Source organism: Populus alba, chromosome 1 (genome assembly GCF_005239225.2).
Source record: "Populus alba chromosome 1, ASM523922v2, whole genome shotgun sequence".
In the NCBI taxonomy this organism is placed as follows: domain Eukaryota; kingdom Viridiplantae; phylum Streptophyta; class Magnoliopsida; order Malpighiales; family Salicaceae; genus Populus; species Populus alba.
This window is the reverse complement of record NC_133284.1, coordinates 12,729,037-12,743,571: the sequence shown is the minus strand read 5'-3', so window position 1 is coordinate 12,743,571 and position 14,535 is coordinate 12,729,037. Positions and strand designations below refer to the sequence as shown.

The following is a 14,535-nucleotide window of genomic DNA, read 5'->3' as shown; positions in this document are numbered from 1 at the left end:
ATAAGGCCCTCGGGAAAGAAATGTTAAAAGAGGGCCATGAGTCTTAGATTTGTGGTTCATCTTGGTAGTACCAAGATGTACAGGGATCTAAAAGGGTATTGTTGGTGGCTCAACAAGAAAAAGAAATTTGAAAAGTTTGTGGTCAAGTATAGAATATGTCATCATGTAAAGATGGAATACCAAAAACCAATTAGAAAGATATCACCATGGATTTCGTTTTCAAACTACCTAGAGGGAAGAAGGGAAATGATGTCATATAGGTCATAGTAGATCAATAGGCTAGATTTGCTTTGTTTCTGCCAAAAAAAAATGATGGACCAGTGAACAAGCTTGCGAGGATGTATGTAAATAAGGTTATAAGGATACATGAGGTACCAATATCAATTATATCAAATTGAGATACAAGGTTTACATCTTGATTATGGTTAAGTATATAGCGTGCTCTAGGAACAAAATTGAATCCAAACACCATTTTTCATTCTTAGATAGACGGTCCATTAGAGAGGACCATATAAAACTTAAAGGATTTGCTAAGGTCATGTGTGATATAATTTAAGGAAATTAGGAGGATCATTTGCCATAAATGAAACAATAATAGTTATTAGGTTAAAGTAAGAATGACTTCTTTTAAAACATTATATAAAAAGAAATATTGTACTCCAGTATATTGAGAGGAAGTTGATAGGAATTTGATTGGGTCTGAGTTGGTACAAAGTACCATTGATAAGGTGAAGATAATTAAGAAAAAAAATAAAAATAGCTCAATATGAATAGAAAAATTATACAGATAATAAAAAGAGACCCTAGGAGTTTGACATGGGAGGTCCAGTGTTTTTAAAGGTTGCACCTTGTAAAAATACCATTAAGTTTAGAATGAAATGTAAACTAGCATCAAGATATATAAGGCTTTTTGAGATCATTAAAAAGATAGAACCAATTGCCTATAAGTTGGAACCGCCTCCACAAGTAATTAAGATCCATGGTATGTTCCATATCTCTTTGTTTTGGAAGGCTAAGGTGAAACCATTTTAGTTGCTTCCATAAGTATAGGTAGATATCAAGAAAGATTTGACACTGTAGGTGAAACCAATGAAAACTCTTTATTGAAATGAGAAGGAGGTATGAAATAAAAAGGTTTCTTTGGTGAGAATATTATAGAGAAACTCTTAAATCAAAAAAGAGATTAGGGAAAGGGAATAAAAAATGCAAAAGAAGTATGTATACTTGTTTCCAAAGTTAGGCATGAATTTAAATCTCGAGGATGAAATCTTTATAAGAAGGAGAGTGTCACGACCCGATTCCCGGATCCATGACCGACATATAGGCAAGGTTCCCCTCCAAGGTTCCAAACCTATGCGAACCCAAACTTACATACAATCTTATCCTTCAAAACTCAATCAGAGTTGTTCAACGCAGCATAAACAACAAACTAACTTCATAATATAATTCGATTGTCTTAATACAAGAGCTCATATAATTTCATAGTTTTTTGGAGCACTAACTTGACATAAAAAGAAAGATACAAATTACAATCAAAAGCAGGTTCGGAAGGTTCAACAAAAGTAACCCGCTATCAAGCTATAAGCCTGAAAAGAATAAATAATGAGAGGGTGAGTTCAACAACTCAGTGAGTAGATAACGTTCAATATACACACACGAGGTAATATAGCAATGAGAAATATATATACAAGTATGGCTTTAGTTCTTATACGAAGGTTTATCAAATAGGCCATAACAAGAATATCATATGGTAGAACTTGTCAGAAAATCAAAATGCAATGAGCATGAGGCTCCGTACTGTTGGATGATCAGTCCACACAGGTTGGTGTCTCCCCCGACCAACTAGGGTTTAGATACGATGTGCACAAAGACTAACACTACCCTGTTAGCATGGGTATTCTGACTGACATACCATAGGTTCATAATCATAATCAAACAAACATATTCATATCTCAAAGCTCAACTCATGACATCAATCAAATGAGGAGCTATCAATTCAGAATTCACTTCAAAATACATACTGGTTCATATCAAGAATTCAGATTCAATAATTGATCATGCTTTATCATAACAAGGATAATAATCAATATATATTATCAAGAAGCATGATCCAATTCATATTAACAAATCAAATATTTATACTATTTCTCATGCATATGGAAAATTATCCACTCACCTGACTCAAAAGCAAACAGAAACCAAAAGCAGACACTGAAGAAAATCCTACTGACGTCCCGCCGGTAGAATATCTGGATTATCTGAATACAAAGGAAATATTTTCAAGAACGACTCGAAAGAACATTTAACCTATTTAATACACTTAACTAAGGGTGTATTCCATAGCCCTATATGTTTTTGAACTAACTAGTCAATTTTCTCAAAAACCCAAAATCTAACGGTTTTCCCGAAATCTAATCCATAATAAAAACAACTAATAAAATTGGTAATAATTCACTAAGTAACCCTTAATTATTCAACAAAATAATCTGCAAAAGCTAATATTGCAGCTAGGGACTAATCTGTAATTTTCCATATTTTTAGGGCCAAATTGTAACTTTTATCAAATGGAGGACCAAACTGAAATTTGTCATAAATCCATGAATATACTGAAATTCTGACCTTAATTAATCCTCAATTCTGTCCAGGATGTATCATTATGCTTCAGGGATCATTCTGGAATTTTACTAAATTTTTAGGGTCAAATCGTACTTTTTGTTAAATTGGAGGACTAAATTGAAAGTGTTAAATTATCTTATCTGCACAGTAATTCTGTCCATAATTCATATGTTATTCTGTTCAGAATCTCGGAATATGCTCCAGGGACCAATTTGTAATTTTCCAAAGTTCGGGGACTAAACTGTAATTTTCGGAAATTGAGGGACCAAAATGAATTTTCGTCATCTTCAACCTCCAGTCCAGATTTTAACAGAAACCCCACTGTTCTCCCCTGATTTCTAACTCAAATTTCACCATTTACACAATTCTATAACTCAAAATCATCATAATCTTCCATAATCAACTAAATCATCAATTAAACACAACAATCAACCCCTAACCTTCAATTTAATTCATCAATTAAACCCAAAAAAAACAAATTCTCAAAACCCTAACATTCATCAAAACTGAAATTAAAGTTGAATTAACATATTATACATATTAAACAACCTAAATCTTACCTTTTTCACTTATTTCCTCCAAATCTCTTCCTTTTTCCCTTATTTTCCCTTATTTTCTCTTCTTCTTCTTTCTCTCTTCTCTCTCACGGTTCTGCTCTCTAATTTCAGATCACTTTCCCTTTTTTTTTTTTTTTTTACTTCCTATTTATATTTATCAACTATTGGTCAATTACCACACTACCCTTCAATCATTTATACCCTCTCTTTAAGCCTCCAAGGGCTTTGTTGTAATATCCTATCTTATAAATTTCAAAACATTACAGAGAGAATGCAAACCAATGGCCTAAAAATCAATATATAAGTGTCAAATAGAATAACATATAATTTAAATATCATAAATTAGGAGAAAAATTATTGTGAATTAGGATGGACATCCCTAGTAAATTAACTTAAATTTTGGATGAGATAAAGTAATAAATAGGTACGTGAAATGTCAACTCAATGACGAATCATGTAACTTCTTCAATCTGGTAAAACAACAACAACAAAGTGGAATTATAAATAAACTAATTTATGACCTTATGCTCGAAAAACATTGATAGCTGGTATTGCATACAATCGCGTTATCCTAACCAAAAATAGTGAAAACTCTGAGAAAAATCTTATAATGATTATGGATAAGAGTCTCTAATAAATTAGTTTAAAAATCATAATGATTTAAGTAAATAAAATAGTATAAAAAATCTAGTTTTTTGAGTAAAATAACCAACTATTCGATTTTAGGGGTGAGACACTTTCCATCATTAACCTTTCTTCATCAACTCCTTTAGGTTTTGATGTTCCAAAAAATAAAACATGTTTTATATCCATATTTAAAAGTGTTTGGCTATAAGACACTTATACATATTACTTGAGATAAAAGGTTTAAGCGTAGCTAGGATATGAAGATGATGAGCTTGGCTATAGATTATAAGATCTTAAAGAGAAGAAACAAATGTGTGGAAGTCATTTTAAATTTGATCTCAAATGTGCTAATTAACTTTGATTTTAAAACAAATTTTCTAACACTATGCGCAACTTTCAAAAAGGTTGACCCGGGCCCAAGAGGTAATAAGCACGACAAGTTTAGGTAACTTATTTGTGCGATTAAACAGACATTTAGGCCTGATATTTTTTTATATTATCTTTATATTCAATATTAGTTCAAGTAAAGCTATCTACTATAATTTAAATTGTAGTTGAATTGTATAGATCCAATGCAAAGCTTTTCTTTAAATATGTTGAGTTGTTAATGATTCAGAGTGAAAAAAAAAAATCACAAGAGAAATTATGTTTAACTACTAGTCTGTTTTAAATGCTCGAGACATCATGTTTTAAGTTATTTTATGTTTATCACAACTAAAAAAACTTTGAATTAATCATGGAATTGTTTCTAATTCGAGAAAAATTCTTGATAGGATAACATGTTTTTGGATTTTTTTGATGATTATGCAACTTATTGCATTCTAGTTACAAACCTACAATTACAAGCAAATTGTTCCAACTTTATTTGTTACAGGATTACTAAATCTATCAACCTATAAGGTTATCAAACTATTTGATAAACATGTTTTGAAGATCTTGTGGATTTAGTTGACTTATATCATTATTGTTGTTATTGATTCTATTGAATGATTTGTTCTTCTCTAAGTATCCTTCTTTAGATAAAGAATTTGAAGATAACCGAGAAACTAACATTTCTTATTTTAAAGATCTTGCAGTATATAAGCTATTATTTGCATTCTAATTGTTTACGTTGATCAATTTCTTGTTTTAAAAATCTTGCAGCATGTATATTTTCTTTATATATAAATGTGGACTTTTATCGAGTATAATTAATAATCAAGTCCGGCGTGTTTTCGTGTCCCAACTTATATTTTCTTGTATAATTTTGTGTATAACACGTGATAAGTAGCATGAGCCGTACAGTAGAAAATTCCCATGTACACATTCAGTAAATCCCTTACAAGAACAAAGACCGGAGGATTTGAAACCAAAAACCCCTTATAAAATTCTCTTCTCCCTTTCGACTCTTTCTCTCATGTCTAAAATTAACACGCTTCTTTCTCGCATTAAACCCCTCCATCACCCAAAACCCATTTCTCCTTCTCCCTTTCCCTACCCTCCCCACATTAAAATTCTTGTCAAAGACATCATCCAAATCCTCAGTACCCATCCACACTGGGAAAAATCTCTCGAAACCCGTTTTTCAGGCTGCGAAACTCCAGTTTCGGGGATTGCCCACTTTGTGTTTGATCGAATTCGCGACCCAGGATTGGGTTTGAAGCTCTTCGAATGGGCCTCGAAACGATCGGATTTTAACGATTTGCTTGATGGGTTTTCTTGTTCTTCACTTTTGAAGCTTTTAGCGAGGTGTAGAGTGTTTTTGGAGGTTGAGAATTTGTTAGAGACTATGAAGTGTAAAGATTTGGCTCCCACCCGCGAAGCCTTGAGTTTTGTTATTGGCGCGTATGTGGATTCTGGGTTGGTTAATAGAGCTCTTGAGCTGTACCATATTGCTTATGATATTCATAATTACCTGCCTGATGTCATTGCTTGCAATGCGTTGCTCAATGCCCTTATTCAACAGAAAAAAGTTGAGATTGCCCGTGAAGTGTACGAAGAAATGGTTAAAATGGATGGATGTTGGGATAACTATAGTGTTTGTATAATGGTGAGGGGGTTGTGTAAAGAAAGGAAGGTAGAGGAGGGTAGAAAGTTGATTAATGATAGGTGGGGAAAGGGGTGCATTCCTAATATTGTATTCTATAATGCTCTCGTTGATGGGTATTGGAAGAGAGGTGATGCTGAAAGAGCTAATGGCCTTTTCAAGGAGTTGAAAATGAAGGGTTTTTTACCTACAACTGAAACTTATGGGATTATGATTAATGGATTCTGTAAAAAATGCAATTTCAAGGCAGTTGATAGGCTTTTGGTGGAAATGAAGGAGAGGGGTGTAGATGTGAATGTTCAAGTTTATAACAGTATCGTTGATGCTCAAATTAAGCATGGTTGTAAGACTGAAGTGGGGAAGACTTTAAGATGGATTGCTGAGAATGGATGTGAGCCTGATATCACAACCTATAATACTTTGATTAGTGGTTCATGTAGGGATGGGAAAGTTGATGAAGCTGAAGAGCTTCTAGAACATGCAATAAAGAGGGGGTTGTCGCCCAATAAACTTAGTTATACTCCCCTTATACATGTCTATTGCAAACAAGGGAAATGTGTTAGGGCCTTAGATTTATTCATTGGGTTGACAGAGAGAGGGCATCCACTAGATTTGGTTGCCTATGGAGCTCTTGTTCATGGCCTGGTTGCCGCCGGGGAGGTTGATGTTGCATTGACAGTTCGAGATAAAATGGTGGAGAGAGGAGTGTTACGTGATGCAAATGTTTACAATGTATTAATGAATGGACTTTGCAAGAAGGGGAGGCTTTCTGCTGCCAAGCTCTTGCTTGTGGAGATGCTTCACCAAAATTTATCCCTTGATGCATTTGTTAGTGCTACTCTGGTTGATGGATTTATAAGACATGGCAAACTCGATGAGGCCAAAAAGCTCTTTGAGCTCACAATTGCAAATGGTATGGATCCTGGTGTTGTGGGCTACAATGCCATGATTAAGGGTTATTGCAAATTTGGAATGATGAATGATGCACTGACGTGTGTCCAAAGAATGAAAGATGGGGATCATATGCCTGATGAGTTCACTTATTCAACAATCATTGATGGGTATGTAAAGCAGAACGACTTGCATAATGCACTGAAGTTGTTTGGACAGATGGTGAAACAAAAATGCAAGCCAAATGTGGTAACTTACACCTCTCTAATTAATGGATTTTGTCGCACTGGAGACTCCAGCAAGGCTAAAAAGACATTTGAAGAGATGCGATCTTCTGGATTGAACCCTAATGTTGTTACATACACTATTCTTATTGGGTGCTTCTGTAAGGAGGGAAAAATTTCAAAAGCTTGCTCCTTTTTTGAACTAATGTTGCAGAACAGGTGCATTCCTAATGATGTTACTTTCAACTATCTGATAAATGGCCTAACGAACAATGTGGCAACTGCAATTTCTAACAAAGCAAATGAGTCTCTAGAGATTAAAGCTTCTCTGATGATGGATTTTTTTAGAACGATGATTTCAGATGGATGGGAGCAGAGGGTTGCTGCTTATAATTCTGTGCTCATTTGCCTTTGCCATCATAAAATGGTTAATGCCGCTTTGCAGCTTCGTGATAAAATGACAGGAAAGGGGATCTTTCCAGATCCTGTTTCTTTAGCTGCCCTGGTATATGGTCTTTGTTTGGAAGGGAGATCGAAGGAGTGGCAGAATACCATCTCCTGTAAATTGAATGAATGGGAACTCCAGATTGCTGTTAAGTACTCACAGAAATTGAACCAGTTTCTACCCGAAGGACTAACTTCTGAGGCTTCGAAGGTCTTCCACGCGTTGCTTGAGAGTGTCAAGCTCCATATCCAAGAAAATAATTTAATTGTCTCAGCAAGAAACAGGAGCTGATGAAAATCAATTTGAAAACCTGGCGTTGGTTTTTTTTGTAAAGTCGGTCCGAAGTTAAATGAATCGCCAGGGCTTGCATCCAGCTGTTGTGACACCTCAGGATACTCATTAGTTGCTCGGTGAAGGTCTGCTGAAAAAAATCCTTGTGTGTCATGCTGGGATCTGATCTGATAAAACCTATTGCGAGAAATGGTTGCCATGAGAGTCATTTCAGTTGCAAGCATGATTTCTGGTAATTAACTTCTACCCCCGGTCATGGATCTTTGCCTGCTTTACACACACACGTGCATTTAATTGTTCATTATTGAATGGAATATTAAGATTATGGGCCATATTCGGTGCTTTTGTGTGCAGTTTGATCTCATCCAGACTAATACATATACTTGTATATTATCTGCAATTTACGTTTAACAAAGAATTAATGCAACCACAAGAAAAATACAGCAGCAGCCACAACTTTCCTTTTGGAGTTATGCACCAGAATAACATCTTGTTATCTGATCTCCATTGCTTTCTTAATACTTCTTCATCTTCTTCTTTTTATTTGCTTTTATGTTTTTTAATCTAATGAAAATATGCATGATTTGGTCATTTCCACTTCAGCTGAGAGAAAGAAGAACAGGTTCCTCTGTTTGAGTTGAGGAGGCTCTCCATCAATTTTTAAAATGGCAAGGTAATTTTGATATATGAAATTAGCTCAGCCTCAAACTAAGTGTAATTCTATTAATCTGTGAGCCAAATGGAAAGAACAAATGTAATCTAATCATCAAGCATCAATTGATAAGCATTATATTAATTAACGCTTGTACGTTTCTGAAATTTATTGGTCTTTGAATGAAAAGCTTATACCCTAAAATATATGGGTCTAATGGCAATTTTTTTGTTGAATTCAAAGGTTATATTATAATGATAAATGAGTTTTGGATCAAAGTGAATATATTTCCATTTTTTTTAGAAAATTAAAAACTTTCTGACTTCCTAAAATTTTAAAATTACTTGTGAAAGCAATTGAATTTTTATTAGCCAGTTGAGAATGATTTTTATAGGTGAATTTTGATCATAGATCAAGGTTTGACCCATTGACCTAATAATGGGATCAAACAAATGGATGATATTTGTCTAAAATATGATAATTTAAGAATAAAATTGACCAAATTAATAATATAGGTGTTAACATGCCACAATCTCAATCGTTTAGGGACAAAAATTTCCATTAAATCAAAATATATAGTTGTTACTAACATGAGGTAACACGAGATATGCATAAACATGCACGGTTTTTGCTGTGTGTCTCGAAACTTAGGTTAGGATTATTATCCACGTGTTGAAAGAAGGGTTGGTTTTTTGAAGTATTCCTAATAAGTTTTCCTGAAGTTTAGATGGAAACCGAACAGTGAGATGGCTTTGTGGATAAAATAAGGGTTAGGGACCTAAATCAAATAAAAAAAAAAGGTGGAGGATGGCTGGATTTTTTTCTGATCTTGGCAGAATGTGGTTGGGTTATGTTTTAAGCGTTTTTTTATTTTTTTGTATTTATCTCAATTAGGAGAATTTTAAATTTCAAAGTTACATGTTAAATTTGATGTTGACGATATGAACTCTAGTCTTGTACTCTTAATTATTTCTATAATTTCAAACTTGTAACCATGTTTCTTAAATGTGAATTTAAGATTTTATAAAAGCAAGTACAAACTTAAGGAATAATCAAATAACTTAAATATTTTGAATGCAAGAGATAACTTAATAGCTTAGGATCAAATAACTTATATTTATTGGATGACTTTTCAATTGATTACCATGCATGAGAATCCCTTGATAGATGGACATGAACTGATATATTTTTGGTATTGTTTAGGTTTTTGGGTAATGAAAACAACAAGTTTACTGGATTACCATGAAAATTGCAAACTTATTTATTTACAAGCCTATTAGTTATCACTTATTAATTATCAGCCCACAAGCTATTTGCCTACACTAATTAAAAGCCTATTGATAAACAAGTTTTGAAGACCTTATAAGCTTAATTCAATTACAAAGCAATTATTATTATTGATTTGATAAGTTGTCATTGTTATTTCCTCCTTTCTGTCCTTGAGTTATATTATATATATAAAAAAAAGTTATGGATGGTTTCTTGTTAAACTATCTATTTTCTCTATTGTTTTCTTATTTCAAAAATGCATTATTGAAATTACTCATCTCCATTACTTTACATATTTAAATTAGTTAATTTCTTTTATAAATCTAGATCTTATTAAATCTTACCTACACCCGAGTATGTCTTTATTTTCTTATGATTTAAATTTCGTCACTCTCTAATTTTTATGTGTATTACTTATCTGGTCCAATTCATAACCATATTTGTCTTTTTTTTTTTTTTCTGGTTTGAATTTTATTTTTATATAAAACACTTACCAAGTTCAACCCATTACAAGGTTTGTCTTTCTTATGATTTAACCTAGACTTCCTCATAAACTCTCTAATTAATTTAGTGTGTAACACTTATTCCCACTCAAACAATCCATAAATGACTTATTTGCTTCTCAAATTAGAAGTTAATGGGTGGTAGAATCAATTTATTATTAATTAATATTCCTGAGATAATTTTGAATTTCAATCCATATCTATTAATCTTTTCTGATAATTTGAACCTTTTTTATTTTCTTTTTAGTCACTTTGTTAAAATTTTCTTTTATTTTATCTTTTTTTTTTTTTTTTTTTGCCTCTAACCTTCAATTTGCTACCATCTTCAATTGTTCATTCTCTTGCACCTTTTCTAATAAAGGTGGTGTTGTTGAAATTTATAGCTTCCAAGAACTAGGATGTATAAATACCGGGAGAATCCTTACTTTCTTGGGATAAGAGATGTGGAATACATGTTAAAATGCAATGTTGTTTTAAGGCTTGATGTTCTTTCCTTCTCAATTATGGGATCAACAGACAATAATGCTGCTTAAAAGAGATTTATGAGCGACACACGATTTGCAATGAGAATTAAAGCCAGATTTTAGAAATAAAGACCTATCACATTTTTTGTGTTACCTTTATCAACTGTAATTCTCTATCAATCTTGGACAACTAAGTAATGGTATAAAATATTAGCTAGCACCAATATTAATCCTTGATGAGGGGGAATTCTACATTTTTAATGCGACAATTAAATTCTACCTTGAAGAGGCATGGATTTGTCATACAAGTAATTGTGTATTCCAAGATCCAGGGAACCATGTTTAAAATATTAATTTATGTTTTCGCCGTAACCAGGCACTTGGTCCTGTTGCTCTAATCCTTGGTGGTAATGGGACAAAAAGGATTGCCGAAATTTCCTGATTAAATAGTAAAAGGGAAATAAATAAAGATAAGGAAGAGCGTGCTTTTAATTTCCTCTTCTTCCACTTTATTATTCCTTTTTAAGAAACACTTCCACACAGCTCCTCCTGCAAAAGAAAAAATAAGCGAGATGTTACTTTGCTGTTGAATTTTCATGGTAGTCATCATTGATTGTTTCAGTTCAAACCTCCATAGGGCGGCATCACCCCAAGATCATTCGTTTGGATTTGGGCAGGGCAATACTGGGGACAAAGTTTAGTGGGATAGCTTTGTGATCAGCACACAACTTCATCGAACCCTTTTCTTTTTTGTTTTGTTTAACAATTAACCAGAGAAACCAGTCGAGGTTTTAACTAATTTTTATGAGTATTTCTTGAACCATAAAGCTCAGGATGTGACCTTTCAATCTTCTTACGCTAAAGAAACAGGCCATTGATACTGGGTTTATTGCAGCTATTCTGCAGTAAGTGAAGGATATAAAGGACATGTAGAACAACAGCCAATCAATCATTTACGGTGTCTTCATCTTCCTCTGGCTTCACAAAGAACTCAATATAAGCAATTCGACTGGGTTGCTGATAGCCAGCAGAATCAATGTGTTGATGTGAAGTAGATGGTCTTGCAACAGAAACCAGATGCTGAACTTTCAACATTCCACCTCTTCCAATGGTCAACTTGCTTCCTCTGTTGTCTTTAGTAACACTACTGGGTATGTTAGAAGTTGTGGCTCGAAGGAACTTGTATTTATACCTGTCCACATGTTTGTGAAAAAACAGGATGCATGATTTAATTGTACAAGAATGTTGCCTCTGGTATAATAAATTGAAAACAATTGAATAATACCGGTAAGAGACTTGGTGCTCGCAGTGAAATGCAATTAGCAGATCAGTGTTTGCATAATACATGAAGTCTATCTGCAAGAGTGAAAGATTTTAGACTTCTGGTATCAATTAAATCCTTACAACTACTAGCTCGCACATGAAATAAACCTGTAAGTCTCCATGGCCTTCTCCTCTGAAGGTAACAGACGGGGGTACTGGTTTTAGTATGATCTGGATGCTAGATCCTGGCCATTCAAGATCATCAATAGCTTCCTTCAGCGCTGCAGACTGGGTTGCGATTACCATGATTTTCAGACAATTAATCACAACTAGTTCTGAAATACAAGAAGCTATCAAGTAAAGAAAAATGCATGATTCAAACAAATTTTCTGACATCTTTCCGAATTCCATGACACATGCATGCATTACTGGCTTGAGAATAGGATATCTTTGAAGGACCACATAGACAGCTCACACATCAGAGCCTTCAATAATTACAGGCATATTCATAACTGATATGGCTGAATAAACTTGATTGCAAGATTAAGTTGACATCAAAGCAGGTAGGCTCCAAGAGCCAGTTGTACAATAAAAGCTACATTTGCAATTACATTATCAGGGGCATGCTGTGGAACTGATGTTCATAAAGGACAACAGCCATGCCAGAAATATATGCACGTTACTAACTCCTGCAGGACACGATCATAAATGGGGGACCAAAACAGTGCTCCGCTTCATTATAATTACATATGCAAGAGCATACCTTGACAGTGAAGCTAAGCGGTGTGCTTCCTGCAGGTTCAAAGTTGTAGTCCCATGAAATTGTCTCTGGGATTCTAGTCCTGATTTCCGCATAAATGCAGTCATCTAGTGAATCAGCAGACCTAAGATATAGATAGAGGTATACGTCACAGCAGGATCTAGACAGATTCTAAATCCAGATATAGAAATTACTTATATTATAAAGCTATCACTCTGGAAAACGGCTGCTTATGATAACAATCACAAAATATACAGGAGGACCTGTTGTGTTTTAGGTATTTTAAATTCAGAGCGTAAAAAACGCTTCTACCTAATAAAATATGATTGCTTTTGATAACTGGCGTTCTTTTTAACCATGAAAAAATTGGGAAAGATGGATCGTAGGTTTCATGGGATCACAATCTATGACTTTTCAATCTCCATCACCTCATTTCATCCGTAATATCCAAATAACCGGTGCTTCAATTAAATGTTAAGGTTTTTGTTCAAAAAGTAAATCATAATTTGTTTGGTTGTTAATTAGCAAATGAAAACAATAATCAAGACAAGCTCCCAAATCTAGAAACTTTAACATTCAGAAACTTAAATCCTCATCCAATCCCCAAATTTCTCTGCAACAACAAATTATTAGTCAGCGTTAGACATTAAGTTCATTCAATCAAACATTCTAATCAAAGTCAGATCGAACTATGCCAGATAATCAACAGTAGAATCACTAAAGTACTAGTTCATTTCCTTTGAACCCCATATGAAAATCTATAATAGAAAAAATTCAAGCAACTGATTAGTAAGCTTTAGACCTCAAATCCACATATACAAAAGTTTAATTATCTAATTCTCATTTTTAACAAATTGCAACAAGCAAGAACATGAACATACTTGATTAGGAGCTGCATGTCTGGTCCAGGGTATCGAATTTCAATGGTGCTGGAATGCCCAGGAACCGAAAATGTATTCAAGCAATCGACAAAAAGCCCCAAGCTCAATCCAAATCGAGGCCGCCCTTGAGCAGTATATTCATATCTAATAAAAAGCTACAAATGGGTATCAAGATTTCAATATTATAGCCCATTAACCCAGAAAACAAATACCCTAATTCTCTATTTAATACTAAACAAGAAGGGAAAAAAAACAAATACTTCATAAAAGAATTAGCAAGGTGTAAGTAGCCCAGAGCGTGTTTGGGCCCTGCTATCATGCTCCTTTGGTGGATTGCCCCTTTCTTCTTTTAGTTGATTTTTTTTCTAGGCAAACAAACAGAGGATTGAGGAGATTTTCTTTAATATTTAGCAAGTTAAAAATAATCACCTCTTTTTGAAGATAAACTTTGGCTTGAAGACAGCCGGTTTCTTCAACAATCAAAACGATACCGTGTTCCGATAATTCAACAACCGCGTCCTGATATTTCATAACAGTATAATAAATTGAAAAACAATGAATCAGATTGAAACGTGGTGTGGTGCTGGTTAAAACTTAAAACCCTAGAGTTGTAAGAAAATGAAATCAAAAACGAGGGAGAAATGTGGTGGTAGACCTGGTGACGTTTCCACCGGACGGTGGAGAGGGCGTCGACAATGCCTTGGACGTTGTCGAGTTGGCACACCAGATCGGATGTATCTGCCTCCATCGCCGAGGAGCTCATGTTTTTCTTCTTTTTCCCGCCAATTAGAAAAGTGTTTTCGAAGACCCTTTCTCAGCGCGCCCGATCTTTTACGAGGCCATGGACTGCAAGCAAAAGCCTGAAGTGAAGAGTAGCAGGGAGTGGACACCATCCCACACAATACGAACCTCCAGCTTGGCCCATTCATAATAGGCTTCTAGCTCATTCTATTTTTCGATGCTTGATGCTTTGAATTAAAATAAATAAAAAAGGACAAATTAATTTTCTTTTCTTTTCTTATAGTCTTAAAAAAAAAAGATTTATAGAAGTTATATTCATTAAACT

At 34.1% G+C, this 14,535-nt stretch overlaps 2 protein-coding genes and 1 long non-coding RNA gene across 5 annotated transcripts; 1 reads left to right on the top strand and 2 right to left on the bottom strand.

The window, feature by feature from the left end:
- Positions 1-1,167: 1,167 nt before the first annotated feature.
- Positions 1,168-3,434, bottom strand: LOC140955201 (uncharacterized). The gene is made up of 3 exons (XR_012168974.1): positions 3,177-3,434; positions 2,177-2,258; positions 1,168-1,586 (listed from the first exon to the last, which is right to left on the bottom strand). It is a non-coding gene; the product is annotated as an uncharacterized lncRNA (long non-coding RNA).
- Positions 3,435-4,999: 1,565 nt separating this feature from the next.
- LOC118039236 (uncharacterized) lies at positions 5,000-11,870 on the top strand. Of its 2 annotated transcripts, XM_073407233.1 has the most exons (3): positions 5,000-7,909; positions 8,281-8,350; positions 11,461-11,870. In XM_073407233.1, exon 1 carries the CDS (start codon positions 5,197-5,199, stop codon positions 7,675-7,677), a length of 2,481 nt encoding a protein of 826 aa, XP_073263334.1. In that variant the 5' UTR covers positions 5,000-5,196; the 3' UTR covers positions 7,678-7,909; positions 8,281-8,350; positions 11,461-11,870. The 2 variants fall into 2 exon arrangements, with proteins under 2 accessions (XP_073263334.1, XP_034901772.1); XM_035045881.2 differs by lacking the exon at positions 11,461-11,870 and having other exon boundaries at positions 8,281-8,477.
- On the bottom strand, positions 11,295-14,312 carry LOC118039235 (uncharacterized). 2 transcript variants are annotated; one of them, XM_035045879.2, is made up of 7 exons: positions 14,125-14,312; positions 13,899-13,988; positions 13,470-13,624; positions 12,592-12,712; positions 11,997-12,116; positions 11,851-11,921; positions 11,295-11,757 (listed from the first exon to the last, which is right to left on the bottom strand). In XM_035045879.2, the coding sequence occupies exons 1-7, from the start codon at positions 14,230-14,232 to the stop codon at positions 11,511-11,513; spliced, it is 912 nt and encodes a 303-aa protein (XP_034901770.1). In that variant the 5' UTR covers positions 14,233-14,312; the 3' UTR covers positions 11,295-11,510. The 2 variants fall into 2 exon arrangements, with proteins under 2 accessions (XP_034901770.1, XP_034901771.1); XM_035045880.2 differs by having other exon boundaries at positions 13,470-13,613; positions 14,125-14,173.
- Positions 14,313-14,535: the final 223 nt, after the last annotated feature.

Coding starts and splice junctions, on each gene's coding strand:
- LOC118039236 (XM_073407233.1), top strand. CDS start 5,197: ATGTCTAAAATTAACACGCTTCTTTCTCGCATTAAACCCCTCCATCAC.
- LOC118039235 (XM_035045879.2), bottom strand. CDS start 14,232: ATGAGCTCCTCGGCGATGGAGGCAGATACATCCGATCTGGTGTGCCAA. Junction 13,989..14,124: donor TCCGGTGGAAACGTCACCAG/GTCTACCACCAC, acceptor ATGAAATATCAG/GACGCGGTTGTTGAATTATC. Junction 12,713..13,469: donor GACATGCAGCTCCTAATCAA/GTATGTTCATGT, acceptor TCTATATCTTAG/GTCTGCTGATTCACTAGATG.